The following is a 15,939-nucleotide window of genomic DNA, read 5'->3' as shown; positions in this document are numbered from 1 at the left end:
GTGCAGGACTTTAGATTGAGGTGAAAAATGAATCCACACTGAGCTGAACACAAAAAATATCCAGAAAATACTTAGCATTCAGAATTATCACTTTTGAAGCCAGCTTCTCATGTTTTCATGTTTTTCTCTTCTGAGCAATAACAAGAAAAGCACTCAGAGAGCGTAGTACTCCGCCAAGGCTGCTCAGTCGTTGTATCATTTCTGACAGCTGAAATCTTGAAAAAAATTGTTGCAGAAATCCCGGCAACATAGAATGTTGCCATTTATATATGTACCTTCAAACAAAATGACGTTGTGCTGAGCACAGGCATGTGTTATGCATATGTATATTATGTATGGATACCAAATCGCGTGACCTAAATATGGAGGAGGCAGCGGAATTTGATGGGACTCAGAAACATTCCCACAACTTAATCAATTGTTCTTTGAATAATTTCCGATGCATAAGTCCCGATTAGTCCACAGCGGTGAATTTGTAGGAGATTCGCAATCATGTGATTGTCAGTAGGCATCTGATGTAGTGTTCACTTGTTGTCATAGTTACAGTGATGCCATGCTGCTATCTTGCAATGATACAGAAATCTTTAACAAATCTGTGAATATAAGCCGCATCACTGCCAAAATCAAATCATTGGTCCTTGTGTCATTTCTGACCTTGCCTGAAAATTTCATCCAAATCCGTTACTCCGTTTTTGAGAAACGTTGGTAACAGACAAACACACAAACGTACGCCTATCATCACTTAACTCTGTGAAGGCCCTGCCTCCTGGACGGAGTAATGAACTTTTGTCCTGGTAAATTCCCTAGTATATATATGAGAAGAATTATTATCAGAAGTTTATACAAAATGTACTTCCATTATCTTTTTGCAACATAATTAAATTCATCCATCCATTCTCTATACACCGCTTTATCCTCACTAGGGTCACGGGGGTGCTGGAGCCTATCCCAGCTGACTCAGGTGAAGACAGGGGACACCCTGGACAGGTTGCCAGTCTGTCACAGGGCTACATATATAGACAAACAATCACACTCATGGGCAATTTAGAGTATCCAATTCACCTCAGCATATTTTTGGACTGTGGAAGGAAGCCGGAGTACCCGGAGAAAACCCACGCATGCACGGGGAGAACATGCAAACTCCATGCAGAAAGATCCCAGGCCCAAGCCGGGATCTTCTTGCTGCAAGGCGAAAGTGCTAACCACTACTCCACTGTGCAGCCCATAATTAAATTCATATAATTCAAAGAGCTATTGCTATCATGGTACAAGACTGCAGCACAAACTAAAAATAAAAGGTCTATACGTGGACAACAGATTGAGAACAAAACATGAAGAAATATATATTATTGCTCGTAACGTTATTAAAACTTAGAGTGCAAGTAGAAAGTTCTAAGCAGATACTTCTTCACTCTAAACAGAATAGCAAAAATAAACTCGGAGCGAACACGTCTGCTGGAGGACCGTCTGCAAATAAGCTGCGGTGTTTTGGTCTCGGGGTGATGAACTTCTGCACTGAATTTCTTTCTTCTCATAAACATGGTTTCAGAGTCCCTGAAAATGAGCCCTCCAACTGCAGCACTGCGACAAATCCCTGAAGGTTGTAGACATTCATACTTATTAAATATTCTTTTTGTTCGGGCAAAGAAATCTATAATAGCGAGGAGATGCTGCACCTTCCTCAGCAGAGCGGACAGAAGCATTAAAGGAGGTGTATGAAATGGAAAATGTGCCCAATACACTGTTTTCCTCAAGGTGAGAGCTGCTTCTCTGCCACCAGGTTTCCAAAGTTTTCAGAGTAAAAAGAACTAACTGTCTGGCTGTTAACCAGCTCTGACTTTACCAACCAGATGAACTTGCCTCCTTCTCTGGCCAGCGGTCTGTGAAGAGACAGCCGACCTCCCGGCGAGCATCGATCGACGTGAAGAGACAGATCAAGAGGAGATGGGCAAATATTAAGAGCTGTCAGCTGAGCAGAACAGCACATTCAGTCTGAGTGGAGATCAATAGAGGGATTATGTATGCCTGCTGGAATATTTGTGTTTGACATTGATTGGGTTCACATTTGATGGAAGTCCTGCAGCTCGGAGACAGACTCGATTTATAAAAGAAGAGCTGAAATCTGAGGACTGCTGCTGATTTGATGTGACACAAACAGACTCAAAGTGACTGCATGTTAAATTCTTAAAATTCAGTTCTTTCTTCTACAAGAAAACTTGTGTCTGCACTGCATGTATATTTCATTCAGTATCTACAAAAAGCACTCAACCCCTTTGAGGTTTAACCCCCTTAAATGCTTTTCAACAATCAGGGTCAGTTTAATTGAGGTTTTTTGATTATTCATCAGCTTGAGGTCTGGGCTCGAAATCAGAAACTCCGTGACATTCTAATTGTCTGAGTTAAACCACTTCTGTGTAGCTGTGTCAGGTCATTGTCCTGCTGGAAAACAAATCTTCTCTGAAGTCACACTTCTCTTGCGGACTGCATTAAATTTTTTCTATGCTTTCTTTCACATTCTTACCCTCTACCTTTACCAGCCTCCTATGATCTGCTGCTGACAAACATTCCCACACAGTGATGCTGCCACCACCATGCTTCACACCATGATTATACCACCATGCTTCCCAAAATGATGCTGTCATTCCCACATTTTACATCATAATGCTTCCTCCACCATGCTCCAGATCACGATGCTTCCACCACCATGCTTTACATAATGATGCTTCCACCACCATGCTTTACATCATAATGCTGCCGCCACAATGTAATATTTCTTAATGATGGATTTACTTGTATTCCAAATGTGAATTTCCTTGTATCCATTCCTTGATTTCTGCTCTTCAGCAAACTTTGGCCTTGAGAATATGCCTTCATGGTATAGTTTTAGCCAAGTATATAAATTCAGTGACTGGACTGGGGGTGAATACTTTTTATACTCAGTGGATCTGCTTTTCTACTCACTAGGCAGCTCCAGAACCGCTTCTAATGATAATACTCAAAGTTGCTGAATCATATCAGAAAAAGTTGAAATGGAGAAAGTAGTCGTAAGTTAAATCACCAAGAAATGTTTCTACAACGACAAGAGATTCAGAGTCAGAGTCAAAAAAGCCTTATCAAGCAACTCCACTAGGAGAGAATAAAACTCCATATTTCAGGAGCAAAACATTCATGCAGCCATCTGTGCAAATCAAAGTTTTGCTGTTATTGGAACAGAAAAGTACTAACAGCTCACAAAATTACCAGGAACTGAGATTCAGATTCTCAGAGTCGTGTTAGAAACTTAAAGACAGAAGGGAGATTGTTCTTATAAGAATCATAAATACACTGTTGAACTCCACACAGTCTCATAAGGGCGTTCAGTCTGACTGGGGCCAAGTTAAGTTTTTTTTTTCTATACCCTCTACTTTTACAAGCCTTCTAAGATCTGCTACTGAGAATCACCCCCACCTCACAATACTGCAATCATGTGCTTCACATTATGATGCTGCCACCACTGTGTTTCATGGGGAAGCATATAGGAAGCATATAGAAGTATATCTCCTATTAATCAGCTTTATATGGGCAATATTAGTAAAATGAGACACTTTATGACAAATTGTAATCTCAATTCTGACTATTAGGGAGTCATTAAAGTGTCTCAGCCTCAAATTTAATACAATTCTATAAACATTAAACCTCTTGCTACAGCAAACAGAATAAAAAATAAAGAATAATGAGACACAAAACTCAGCATGTCCTGAAAACACTTCTTCTTCTTTCTTTCTTTTTTTTTTTTTTTTTTTTTTTACAGATATAGCTAAAATGGAACCCCACAATGGCGAAAATGTGACACCATATATATTGTTTTTGTTATATACAAAACAGTTAAGATTTAAAATATAATGTCTCCAAATACAAAGAAAATATACCAACAACATGGAAACAGTTACGTGAATCATTACAAAGTTTTCAGTATTTTTGTTGCAGTTCATTTCATTTTTTAAATTACTTTTAATTTAACAGTGGTTTAAAAATTATTCGGACCGAGGCAACCACATAGGCCAACTTATTCCTTCATGATCAACTATTCATAAATTTAACATTAACTTAAATCATTATATAATGAGTAATTCTTTTTAAGAAGGTGAAAACATGGCTATGCTAGCTCTTCCTAGCTTTGTTACAGCAGCCTATATGATGACATGTTTGAGAGAAATTACATTTGATCACATTTAGAAATATGACTTTTCGTAGGATGTCATGTATTCTGTGATTTGTTTTCCCACCAAACTGAAATGACAAACAGTAATGTCCCATTTTAACAAGGTGCAATTTGCAAAATTAGCATTTCATTTAAAGGTCAAAAGAAGAATATAATTTATTCAGAGTAATTTTGATGCATAAATACATCCAAATACATAATAAATTGGAATCAAGAAGTAGATACTGGTTTTTAGACTTTTTTAAGCTTAGCAATTTAGTGATTTTAATTATCGCTGTGATTCTGGGAACAAAGGTATCAGCAGATTACTTAAAGATGCATCTGAACAGAACAGATCAAAAGTGAAAAAACACATCTTTTCTACTAATAAACATGTCCAGTATTAATTTATCTGCAAACTGACAAAAGAAAAAGACAACATTTCCAGTTAAAGCTCCTTCAAATGTATTTGGTGTTAGAAACTAGTTGCATATTAACAGAATTTCTCAAAGACAGAGATGTATTTTGTAACTGCTAGAACGCTTTTGACAGGAATTTGCAGTCATGTTGTGCTCAGATGACACAGACTGGACTTTATATTCTGCATCCTGCATTCGGTTTATCAACTACAGCACCTTTGCTAAGGTTAGAGAAAGATTGTTTTTCTGCTTAAATCCTAGTCTGGATCCATCCTGTCTGGAGGAAACATTCACTGGAGTTTGTTCTCAGTGTAAACCTGAAAAACAGCACGTCTGAGGATGACCTCGGCTCGTCTACAAACCCTCCTGTCAAATCTGTAGAAAAGTAGGGACAGCCGGAGTGTGTTGCACTTTACTCTTCCTGAGCTGCTGCTGTCGAGCCGCCTGATTATTATGCATCACTGCAGTCAGAGCAAATAATGCACTGAATATTATCTGACGTGCATCTGCAAACAACAAGCTCACACTGATAATTCAGCATCTAATCTATTCCTTTTGTTTTTCCTGCTGAGCCAAAAAATCTTGCAAACTTCGACCCCAAATCGGAGGAACACATTCAGCCGTGACACCACTGATTCTAAGTGTAGGCGGTTTGTAGTTAACAGGCAGAAACCTGCAGAGACTCTCCTCTAAGTGCTTCTTTAAACTCCTGAAAGCTTTTAGTTTTGACTCGAAATTCAAGACACGGGAGTCAAGCCTGAAGATGAAATCCCCCGTGCTTCTGCGCTCGGGTCCATCAATATTCCGAGACACGATGAGGCTTTTCGAAACACACACACACATAAACACGCAAACACTGCAGCAGCTGGTAGCTCATGAAAATCCAATGTGTTCCCTCGCGCCACCTTCCAATCAATAACTCCCAAGTGTCAGGTAGCTCGCGCCCACTCCACAACACTTCATGATAATCGATCTGCGGCCGTGGCGTTGGTTATCCTGGCGCTCCCGAGCTCCCCCCGCAAATCGAAGCGATATCATTTTCATATTTGTCTCCTCATCGTCTGTAAATACCATCAGTTATAAAGTGCGGCAGGTTGACAGCCACACCGAGTCGCTTTTCTCTCTCTTGTTGCAGCAGAGAATCACGTCCTCATGATGGCGCGTTCATGTGCAGATATTTTGTCTGGGTTTCAGTGACTTATAATGAGGCCGAAACAAGCGGCGAGCGCAGATGAAAAGACGAGGAGGATCAGAGGATGCTGCTGCGACTTGAGAGTATTTAAGATGAAACATCGCTAAAACTGTAAAACAGGACTACAAGAGCTAGAAGAAGATGCAAGAGGTCTGTGCATTACACACCGCCTCAGAGATTAGAGCTGCTCTTCAGTTTACAGAGATCTTTCACAGTATCCTATTTAATGCTCTTTAATCATGTCATTAATTTTGTACTTGCATATTACAACCAGGGCCACGACTAACAACCGTGAAAAGCATTTTCTGGATGGTGTAGTGAATGAAATGTTTAAAAATAGCGACAGAATATCATTCACAGATTTTTCAGTGCAAATGTTTAATTTATGTCAATGAAAAACTGAAAGCTGGGAAGCAATGCTTGGGCATTTATTATTGAAAGTGTTACACTAGAACTGACCCTGAAGACACCTTAAAGCAACAGGATAGACGCATGTCCTTGAGTTTGTATGCATCACCATGCTAAAGTTCCTCCAGAGTCCAGAAACTTTCCCCAAACATCCCAGTTCAGCTGCTGCAGCATCTGTCGCCGGCTCTGAAATGAAGCGTGTCACCCAAAGCGACACCGCAGGGACGTCTGCTGCTCGATCTGCAGATCAGCAGCACAGATCAGTGATCGGAAACCAGCCGAGCACGAACTCTTGGCCTTCTGTTGGGAGTCTCTGGAGGGAAGCGAATCAGTTTAATCTTATCTGATCTTTGTCTTGAAACCTCCAGCGTGGACAATACCCTTGTTCACGAGAGATGTGAAAATGGAGCGTGAAATGGAAGGTGGATCGGAGCAGCGTCAGCAGGAATGCAGGTGTTGTACCGGACTGTTGTGGTGAAGAGGGAGCAGAGCTGGAAGGTGAAACTCTTGATTTAACAGTTGATGTAACGCTCACCTCTTGTCATGAGCTCCGGGTAGAGACTGAAAGAACAAGATACAAGCAAACAAAATGGGTTTCCTCTGTAGGGCGGCTAGGCTCAAGCAATAGGGTGAGGAGTTCAGACATCCAGTGCTTCTTTATAAGGATCCAGGTGAGGTTGTTTGGAGATTTTCAGGCACCTCAATCTGTGAAGAGAGCCTGAGGTAGACTCTAAAACTCTCTAGAGGGATCACATATCTCATCTGGCCTGAGAACGCCTCAAGATCCAAAAAGACAACTGGAAAACATTACTGAGCAAAGGGTGCCATCAAGACCGGAGTTTATACCAGGGCTACAATATATATCTTTTCAGCATCATTATGATGTGCAACGAGGCAAATTAACTCAAGCAATCAAGCTACAACTTCTTTTGCTGCTTAATACAAAGACAAATCCTTACATGTTTCTCATTTACGCTAGCCCACTTGAGAAGATTGTCTGATAGATCGTCATTTGCTCCAGGTGTCAGCTAGTGTGTTCACCAACAGCATCCACATGTGCACAGTAGAATCAGCAAAGAACAGGCAAGAAACACTGAAAGAAGATTTGGTTGCAAAAATAAATCAATCACAGAAATAATTCAGCTACAGAAAGGACGATTTTGGTGCTAAAGTGTCTTGCTGATTGCAATCAGCACAACAAAAATCTCTATGACGAGAGCGAAGCCATATCTGAATGTCATCCAGAGATAAAAACTGTCTTGGATGTCTTTGTCAGAGTGGCACCAAGATTTACTGAACTTTTCACCTCCAAAGACATGACAGCGGCTTGTACAAAGAAGGCTTTAAAAACATAATCCAGTCACTTTATAAGGTAATATTTTTCTCAAGTGTCTCTATCAGAACTGCATGAAAAATGCGAGGTTCAAGTTGAAAGCGAGCTTTCAGTGGAATATTATTCAGCTACAGTGAATCTGTGCTTCAGCTGGGAAACAATGTGCTACATAAGTCTACTTCATGAATGAGGATTAACAACTGAAAAGTGATGATCATAAAGTGAGAACATGGCAGCTGGATTGACAGAAGCTGTTTGGGGTCTCAATAAGAAACGTCCGGTCTGTATTACAACAAATGAGCCGGTGACGATGCTGTAGTTTAGACACAGACTGCATCCTGCAGTTGGTGAGCTATACACATGTTGGATTTACTAAGTATTTTGATATTGCAGAAAAACAAAATATCACAATGTCATTTATTTTTCCAATATTATAACTCTTGATTAGCTGATGAAAAATGAAAGATGGATGGACTTAGCTGACTTGGTCAAAGATACTTAATTTGCTTCAAATATCAATTCAACTATTTGCAGCACAGTTTTTCTTCAAGAGTGGTTGTAACTTTGCTGAGCATTCTTGCATTCATACAAACTGATGCCCATTAATTTTGAGGCAGAGTGTGAATAAGAGCTCATTGTCAATGCACCATGTAGCATGAATGATACAAACAGGTGGACGTTTCACCAGGGCGATTCCAGTTCTTGCTATTTTGGTGGTTTTACACAAAGAACGAGGAACTGTGGACTTGTTTGTGGTCCAAAATTATGTTTAAATTGGAGATCTGGAAATCCAAAAGTTTTCCAGCAACATGTGAGAATAATGTGGGTAAAATCGTAACTGTTCAGTCAATCTTCACGCCAAATTTCGACAGGTGTCAAAAGAGAAGATGTGCTCTGTTTTTGTGCAGTTTCTCGTTGTAAAGTGAAGATTTAAGGGGTTTAGTTGAACAAAACATGATATTTAAAGACACAGCCTTCAGTTTAACTACATGTTTTGTTGCTTTATACCAGGGGTATCAAGCATGCGGCAAACATGTTTCTGAGGAAATTTCAGGTTGTTCATTAATATAAAAAGATATGTGAACATTTTCAGAATGAACTATTTTGCACTAAAAGAAAGGGGAAATTTTGGAGATGGAGCTTCATGGTGACTTAGTGGTTAGCACTGTCGTTTGCAGCTAGAAGACACATGTTGATGTCCTGGCCTGGGCCTGGAATCTTTCTGTATGGAGTTTAAATGTTCTTCCTGTGCATGTGCAGGTTTTCTCTGGTTTCTCCTGCTTCCTCCCACAGTCCAAAAACACGCTGAGGTTAATTGCTGATTCTGAATTGTCTGTAGTTGTGAATGTGAGTGTGATTGTTTGTCTCTAAGCATAACCCTGACACCTGTGTTTTTTTTTTTTTTTTTACTGTGACACTTAAAGAATAATCATCAGATTCACTGATAATACAAAGATGTATAAGACATCTTGAGTCAACTATGTGGTGTAAAATTCAGCTCAGATATGGAAGAATCACTGCCGCCTATTATATATAATGTTTTTATATTTCATTTTGTGTCTCCTATTATTGTATTTACTTTAATCCTACACTGCTGTTTGTTTAGCTAAATAAGTGCAGATTAAAGTGGAAAATCCACATTCAGGACATTTTCTGTCCACATCGGTGCCACCAGGACAAACTGCAGGATGTTTACTGCACAGAGAACAAACAGAGTTTGATTGGGACTCAACAAAGTTTTACCAAAAGAGATTTATGCCACCATAGTGCACACAGTACATTCCCACTGACATCCATTTTAACATTTGTTCCCATTATGTTTCTCCATCCATCGTTTTTGGCTGCGAGCGTGAAAGGCATCATGGATTTACATCTCTCAGATATACGACCCTTCAGCCGCCGCGGCAGATATACGAGCCGAGCCGTCAGAGCTTTATTAGCTGTCGGATTGATGATGGCTGAGAGGAAGGAGGGGGAAAAAAGAGAAACGGACGACAGGCAGAGAAAGAGACAGAAAGAGGAAATGACACCTACTTGAAACCCGGCGCCATGTTGGCACAACTCCCGGTCCGAAGCCAGATGCAGTACGGGTCACGGGAGGCCAGGCAGGCTCTGCAGGGACAGAGGAGGAGGATTGTCAATGTTTATTTAGATATATCTGCTTTTCAGCGTGGATGAGAAGTCCTCAAATGATTATCAAATGAAACCATAATGTCACAGTAACCACCTTTGTCTGTTTAACATCATAACTCTTTATCTTTTCCAAATCAACTCTGTTTTTCTGTTTGTTCGGTCAACATTGAGCCACCATCATTCAGATATTTCAGCTTAAAAATCAGCACTTTGCATTAACATGACAATACTGCAGTTTGTTCGCCTGGAACTGAACTGGAGGAAAAGGGTATCGAAATCAAATGCAATAAATTAAAAGAAAGCAAACACAAACATACAACAGTATACTGCAGCCGGCGTAGATTAAAACAGCATTTTATGGATCTGTAATATTTTTTATTTATATAGAAAGTAAAAAAGGAAGGAAGCCTGGATAGAATGGAAATGTAGAGACAGAAATGTCACAGTTATGTTTGAGGCATTCTGTAACAACAACAACAGCAAATAAACACTTTTTTTCTTCTAAATATGTGACTTTTTTCCTTGTTGTAGTAAAATTATCACTATAATCCCAAGAGAATAATTTTTATTGTAAATTTACCATTTTAATCTTGCAGGATATTTACGCTTTATTGTAAATTTGTGAGTTTTTTTCTTGTAAATTTACCACATTAATATCAGACAATATCAGCTTTATTTTTATTAATTTTTTTAGATTTACTTATTTAATGTCAAGGAATATCTGAGTTTTTTTTTTTTTTACCATAATATGAGAGAATATTACGTTTCTGTCTTGTAAAATTCTGCTTTTCTTCTTTTAAAATTATCACTAAATATCTATATGTCATGAGTTTGTGCATCTTCTTGTGTATTTACCAATTTAGCCTCTGAGAGTATCAAGGTTCTTTTCTCAAATGTACCACTTTAATGTAAGAGACTGTCTGACTTTTTTCTCACAAATTTATCAGTTTTACTTTCGAGAATATCTAACCCTTTCATTGCAGGGTTGGAACTGTCTCTCATAAATTCACCACTTTATAATGAAAGTATTTTTCTTTTAAAGTTATTACTTTAATATTGGAGAATAGCTGAGATTTTGCTTGCTAATTTACCACCTTTATCTGAATATCTGAATATCTGAGTTTGTTATTTCGAATTTTTTCAAATATTTTTCTTTTAAATTTACCAGCTTAATCTAAAAGAATATCTGCATTTTTTTAAAGGTCATAAATCAGTCTTGGTTTAAAGAATAGATGAAAAAATATTAATATTACTAAAAAAGGTAGAATAAAGCCTTCAGGTATTAAAACATTACTGTTTTATAAAGTTCAGTTATCTAGTTTCCTTAAGAGGACTATGAGATGAGTTTTTGTCATATTATCTGCACCACTGAGGTTTTATTTATTTTTGTATTGAAAAGACAGAATTTATTGACCTGTAGGCTCTGTATGTGCACAGCAAAATGAGCAAGAATCAGGAGACACTATACAAAACACTATAAAAAGGAAGATTAGGTTGCAAATGAAAAAAAAAAAATCAGCTGCAGAAAAGATGATGTGACCAAAAAAGGTACTTTGTCTTGCATTTTATTGTCACCAAACAAGGCAACATGATTAATTCATTAAATCAGCACCACAGAGCTCCGTATGACGAGTTCAACGTCACATCTGATTGACATCCAAAATAAGAAGCTATTTCTGACGCTTTTTTAGGTGTTACACCACATGAAAAAGGTTCCAAAAGACCTTTTTTAAAAATCTTTTAATATTTTTCATTTTCAAGGCAGATAAACTCCCCTGCTGAATCACCCCAAGCATTCAAGAATAATTACTTCTTTCCAAATAAAGTTAAAGTTATCTGATGAAAATTCCTGCATTTTTTTTTAAATTCTGCTGTATGCATTGCAAAAAAAAAAAAAAAAACTAGTATGGCAGTGTGGGTTTTATCCAGTATTGTGCAGCTCTACCTCAAACAGCCCTTTGCAAACATAAAAACTCATATTCATAGACACACACAGAGCCGTCATCACGAAGATTAAGCGGTCGTCCATAATCTCACATCTACACTGCTGTCACACCAACCCAGTTTATCTCTGGGTGTCTAACACACAGACACACACACACACGTCCTCAGGTAGCTGCTGCAGATGGAAGAAAACCTGCAGCGATGGAAACAAAGGCTGCCGCCTCAGACGAACACGCTCATCCATTACCGACTCAGTTTTATTCACACTCTGCCAGTCGCACAATTCACATGATGCCAAACACACAGTTCACACTCAGGCCAGCCAAAACCAGTGTGTGTGTGTGTGTGTGTCTGCGTGTGTGTCTGTGTGTCTGTGTGTGTGTGCAGTGCCACACAGTTGCAATGTGGACAAAAAGAAAGTCTCTGTATTATAAATCATTAGGGCAGGTTAAGGTGAGTCTACAGGGATTAAATGCAGGTCAATGTATGTTCAGGCATTTCTTTAAATGCCAGTTGGACAGTTCAGATTTTGGTCAGATTCAGATTTAGGTGTTTCTTTGTGGCTATCAGAAGTAGGGTAACAGTAATGGGGATGCATTTTGTCAACAAGGGCTTGACCTTTATCAATTAGTGCAACAAAACAGGTTGTGGAGTCAAGTTAAGTGAACCTTCTGACCTTAAAACACTGTTGGCAGGCAAGAAAAGGCTTCTTGTCATTACAAGTTTCAGTAACATGTATAAAATTTAACCAAAACTAAGCATGAAATTAATATATTTCTTCAAAATCACTTTATTCCGCATGTGTCATTTAAAAATTTACCAAAAATAAACCGTTTGCTTTAACCGTATTGTGCGAAAAACAAAAAAGAAAAATTCTACTCTCCTTAGCACAATCAGTAAACTACTAGTGACTCAGCTTCAACCAGCAGCAAAATGACAAAAATTATGAGACTTTTTGGTTGAACTGCAGGCTGTGTTTACACTGAGCAGAGACAAGTATGGGAATAGAATAACAATGTAATTAGCTAAACATCTATAGTATGTGGATACAGAGGCTGGTTTACATAGCTTAGATCAAGTCTTTTCAAAACATGCTTTGCTCCTCAAGTCTTTAGGGAGTCAGATCAAATGTATATGAACAAAAGTTTAAATACATTTAAAGACCATATATATCATGGTGGTCTTGAGTTTCCAACAGCTTCTATAACTCTGGATGTCAGGGTGGTCAGAAGTCAACAAAGAATCACCAACACGCAGGTCTGCTATGAAGCAGAGGCTGCTGGAACACAGCTGTCGGTGTCCACAGTGTTTTACACCAACATGAGCTGAGAGGCTGTCGTGTATAAAGGAAGCTCTTTTTCTGATGCAGCAGAAAGACAAGTCTTTCTGGAGTCTTTCTGTGGTCAGATGGAACAGAAATTGAGCTATTTGTCCACAATGACCAGAAGTATGTTTGAAGGAGAAAAGGTGAGTCCTTTAATCCCAAGAACACCAACCCTACTGTCAAGCATGGTGGTGGCAGTATTATGCTCTGGGGTTGTTTTGTTGCTAGTTTGAACTGCTGCTTAACACAGAGTAAATTGAATAATGAACAAGGTAAATTACCTCCATTTTCTTCAGGAAAACTTAAAATCATTAGCCAGAAGCTTGAGACTTGGATGCAGTGTGGTGTTTCAACAAAACAAGGACCCCAAACATCAAATATGGTAAAGAAATGACTAAATCAGGCTGGTTTACCCAAAGTGCTGACTTAAACCCCATCAAAAACTTGTGGAGTGTGATGAAGGAAAAAGTCTGTCAGAAAGGTAAGAAATTCAGTTGAACTGCAACAGTTCTGTCAAGAGGACAGTCAGAGGTACAACTAGAAACCTGTAAAAGGCAACCAAAAGTGCCTGAGGTGAAAAAGGCCAAAGAACATTTAACCCATTATTAACACTGCTGCATGTATATTTTTGACAAAGTAGATCTTTTTATACTTCCAGAAGACTTACAATAAATCTATGAAAGAACCAAAATGCATGATGTGTATTTTGGCACATGTGTATCAATCATTCCATCATAGAAAATTAAGAGCTGCAGGAGTGATTGGAAACCCAAGCCTGCCACAATTTACATGGTCTTAGCAAATATGCTTAAACTTTTGTTGACAAGTCAGCTTACACGACAGTCAAGTCCTGCCTGAATCCCTCATTTTAAGTCCAACTTGAGCCCATTTTTAAACTCTCCCAGTTTAAGCTGAACAAAGCCACACGTCTTCCCAGTCGAACATCTTTGTTAACGTCTTTGCATGATGCAGACACAGCTGGTGGAATCCTCTCTGTACGGCTGCAGCTGTGTTACCACATAACTCTGGTTGGCATTCATTCATCCTACTCAGTAATTAAAATGAGCCTGATTAGCGACCGTGTGTGTGCATGCGTGCGTGTGTGTGTGTGCGTGTGTGCGTGTGCGTGTGCGTGTGTGTGTGTATGTGCATGTGTGTGTGGATGCCTCTCGAGTGATGAATGTGCTCTAATTTGGGCGGTGAGCTCAGTCTAATGACGTCTATAAATACGCTTCTTTTTTGTTCATATTTAACTATTCAGGCCCGGCACCCACATTTCCTCGGGTACACACTCGCTCCTACAATATTGATTATGTTGCCAAATTAAGCTCCATATTTTAATGTTTAAAAAGATTCCCCCCCATTTCTATTTTTTTGGATGTTTTCCAGAATTAACAAAATTGGGGTGTTTAGTGGGAAATCAGGAAATTCGAGCTGAAAATAGCTGCTGTATCTGAATGTACTGAGAATATCTGAGTGATTGCAGGAAAAATGTGCAACAAAAATGAGCGGTTTTCATCACAGGAGCTGGGTTTTCTTACTTTTTACAGACTCCGTGTTGAGCACAGCGGCTGAGCGGCACTCGGATAACACAGCTGCTGAAGGCTACGAACAAGGCGTGATGGTCCTTGTCCAGCTCCAAACCCAGAACCCTCCTGTCCTCCTGACCCTGAACGTTACACCTGGACAAAAAGCAGAGTATTTTCACATGAAAATAGATTTAAAATCTTGAAGCAGCAGCAGTTAGCGTAGACACAGCAGGCTTCCTACTTGGACGGGTTGTAGACGTCGATGTCCTCCAGCAGTTTGGACCCGAAGCTGTCATTTGGATGCGTGCTCGCCAAAACCTTCAGGACTCGTCCGTCGTCTGAGCCCAGGAACATCACAGTTCGGTCCTTGTAGGGCCCGGCTGAGACGTCCACCACGATCTGGGTCAACTTGGACCTGGGAGGTAGAGGAGAAAGTTATGTGCTTGCTTGAAAATCATGAATATTTATCTTTGCTGAGGCATTTCGGATGCATGTGTAATTTCAACGCAGCCTCAAAGAAAAATGCAAAAATCATCTTCGCTATTGGCAATAATTTGCGGTATAAATCCCACTTCTCTCAGAAAAAAATGTTCTCCAAGTGGAAAAGTACAAGTATCATTAATTCACTTTTGAATAGCATGGTTCATTTTACAGGACTGACAAGCACAAAGGTGTAAAAATGCTTTAAATAACTGCGTAAATGACCACCTTTCCAACGTTGGAACTGCAGCTGCATCCATCAGTTTCTCCAATTTCTTGATTACCAATCAGTCAGCATAAAAAGTTTCTTTTTCTTATTGTTCCGTTTTATATGTATGTAAACCAAAGTAACATTATGACTGTAGTTCCAAAAACACTTCCCTAATGCTAAGCTCTTGTCTATTTTTAGGGTAATTTCAATCCTTTTACTCTAAAGCTGTTTTCCTAGATGCTATATAAGTACTAACCAAACATGCTACATTTTGTTTTCTTCAGAAAAGTCTAGGCTATCCAGATCTCCCACCATTTATTGGATAATATTCACAGATTTTCTCACATTTCCCTTTATTTCAAGGAAAAATGCATTATGAAATTATGCTGTCCATGTATCTCACCATAAAATCCAGAATGTAGACATATCTCTTTTTTTTATATAACTGTGTAGGGGGGATTGTCTGCAAATATCAGAAATACGATTTTGCAAAACTGTATTGCCTTTTTATTACTTTTCCTTAGCCAAAGATTTGTTGGTTTGTAGATGCTTATTTTTGTGAGAAAAGAAAACTAAACTGAAGATGAGAATGGTTCCGGCTTCGATATTGTCTTATTTGATAAATGTGGAAACCCGAATTGAGTTTTGTTTGTTGTTGTTGGATGAACTGACTTGAAATGAACTGAGAAACTTGAAGTGAAGTTATTGCTTTTTGGTCATATGGAGCAGGACTGATTTGTAAAGAACTTTGGCTTATTTACAGTCCCTCGGCTGAAATGGTACCTT

At 39.0% G+C, this 15,939-nt stretch overlaps 1 protein-coding gene across 2 annotated transcripts in view; it reads right to left on the bottom strand.

The window, feature by feature from the left end:
- The window catches only part of LOC110961271 (semaphorin-6D-like), a 284,544-nt gene that overhangs the window by 74,804 nt on the left and 193,801 nt on the right, over positions 1–15,939 (bottom strand). For both annotated transcript variants that reach the window (XM_051956008.1, XM_051956007.1), the window contains exons 16-18: positions 14,704–14,877; positions 14,475–14,615; positions 9,567–9,644 (exon numbers count right to left, since the gene is read on the bottom strand). In XM_051956008.1, the coding sequence (XP_051811968.1) occupies positions 9,567–9,644; positions 14,475–14,615; positions 14,704–14,877 (393 nt within the window). The remainder of the gene's footprint in view (positions 1–9,566; positions 9,645–14,474; positions 14,616–14,703; positions 14,878–15,939) is intronic.

This window comes from Acanthochromis polyacanthus, chromosome 11 (assembly GCF_021347895.1).
Source record: "Acanthochromis polyacanthus isolate Apoly-LR-REF ecotype Palm Island chromosome 11, KAUST_Apoly_ChrSc, whole genome shotgun sequence".
NCBI classification, from domain to species: domain Eukaryota; kingdom Metazoa; phylum Chordata; class Actinopteri; family Pomacentridae; genus Acanthochromis; species Acanthochromis polyacanthus.
Note: the sequence above shows the minus strand (reverse complement) of the source record. Positions and strands in the feature narration are given on the sequence as shown.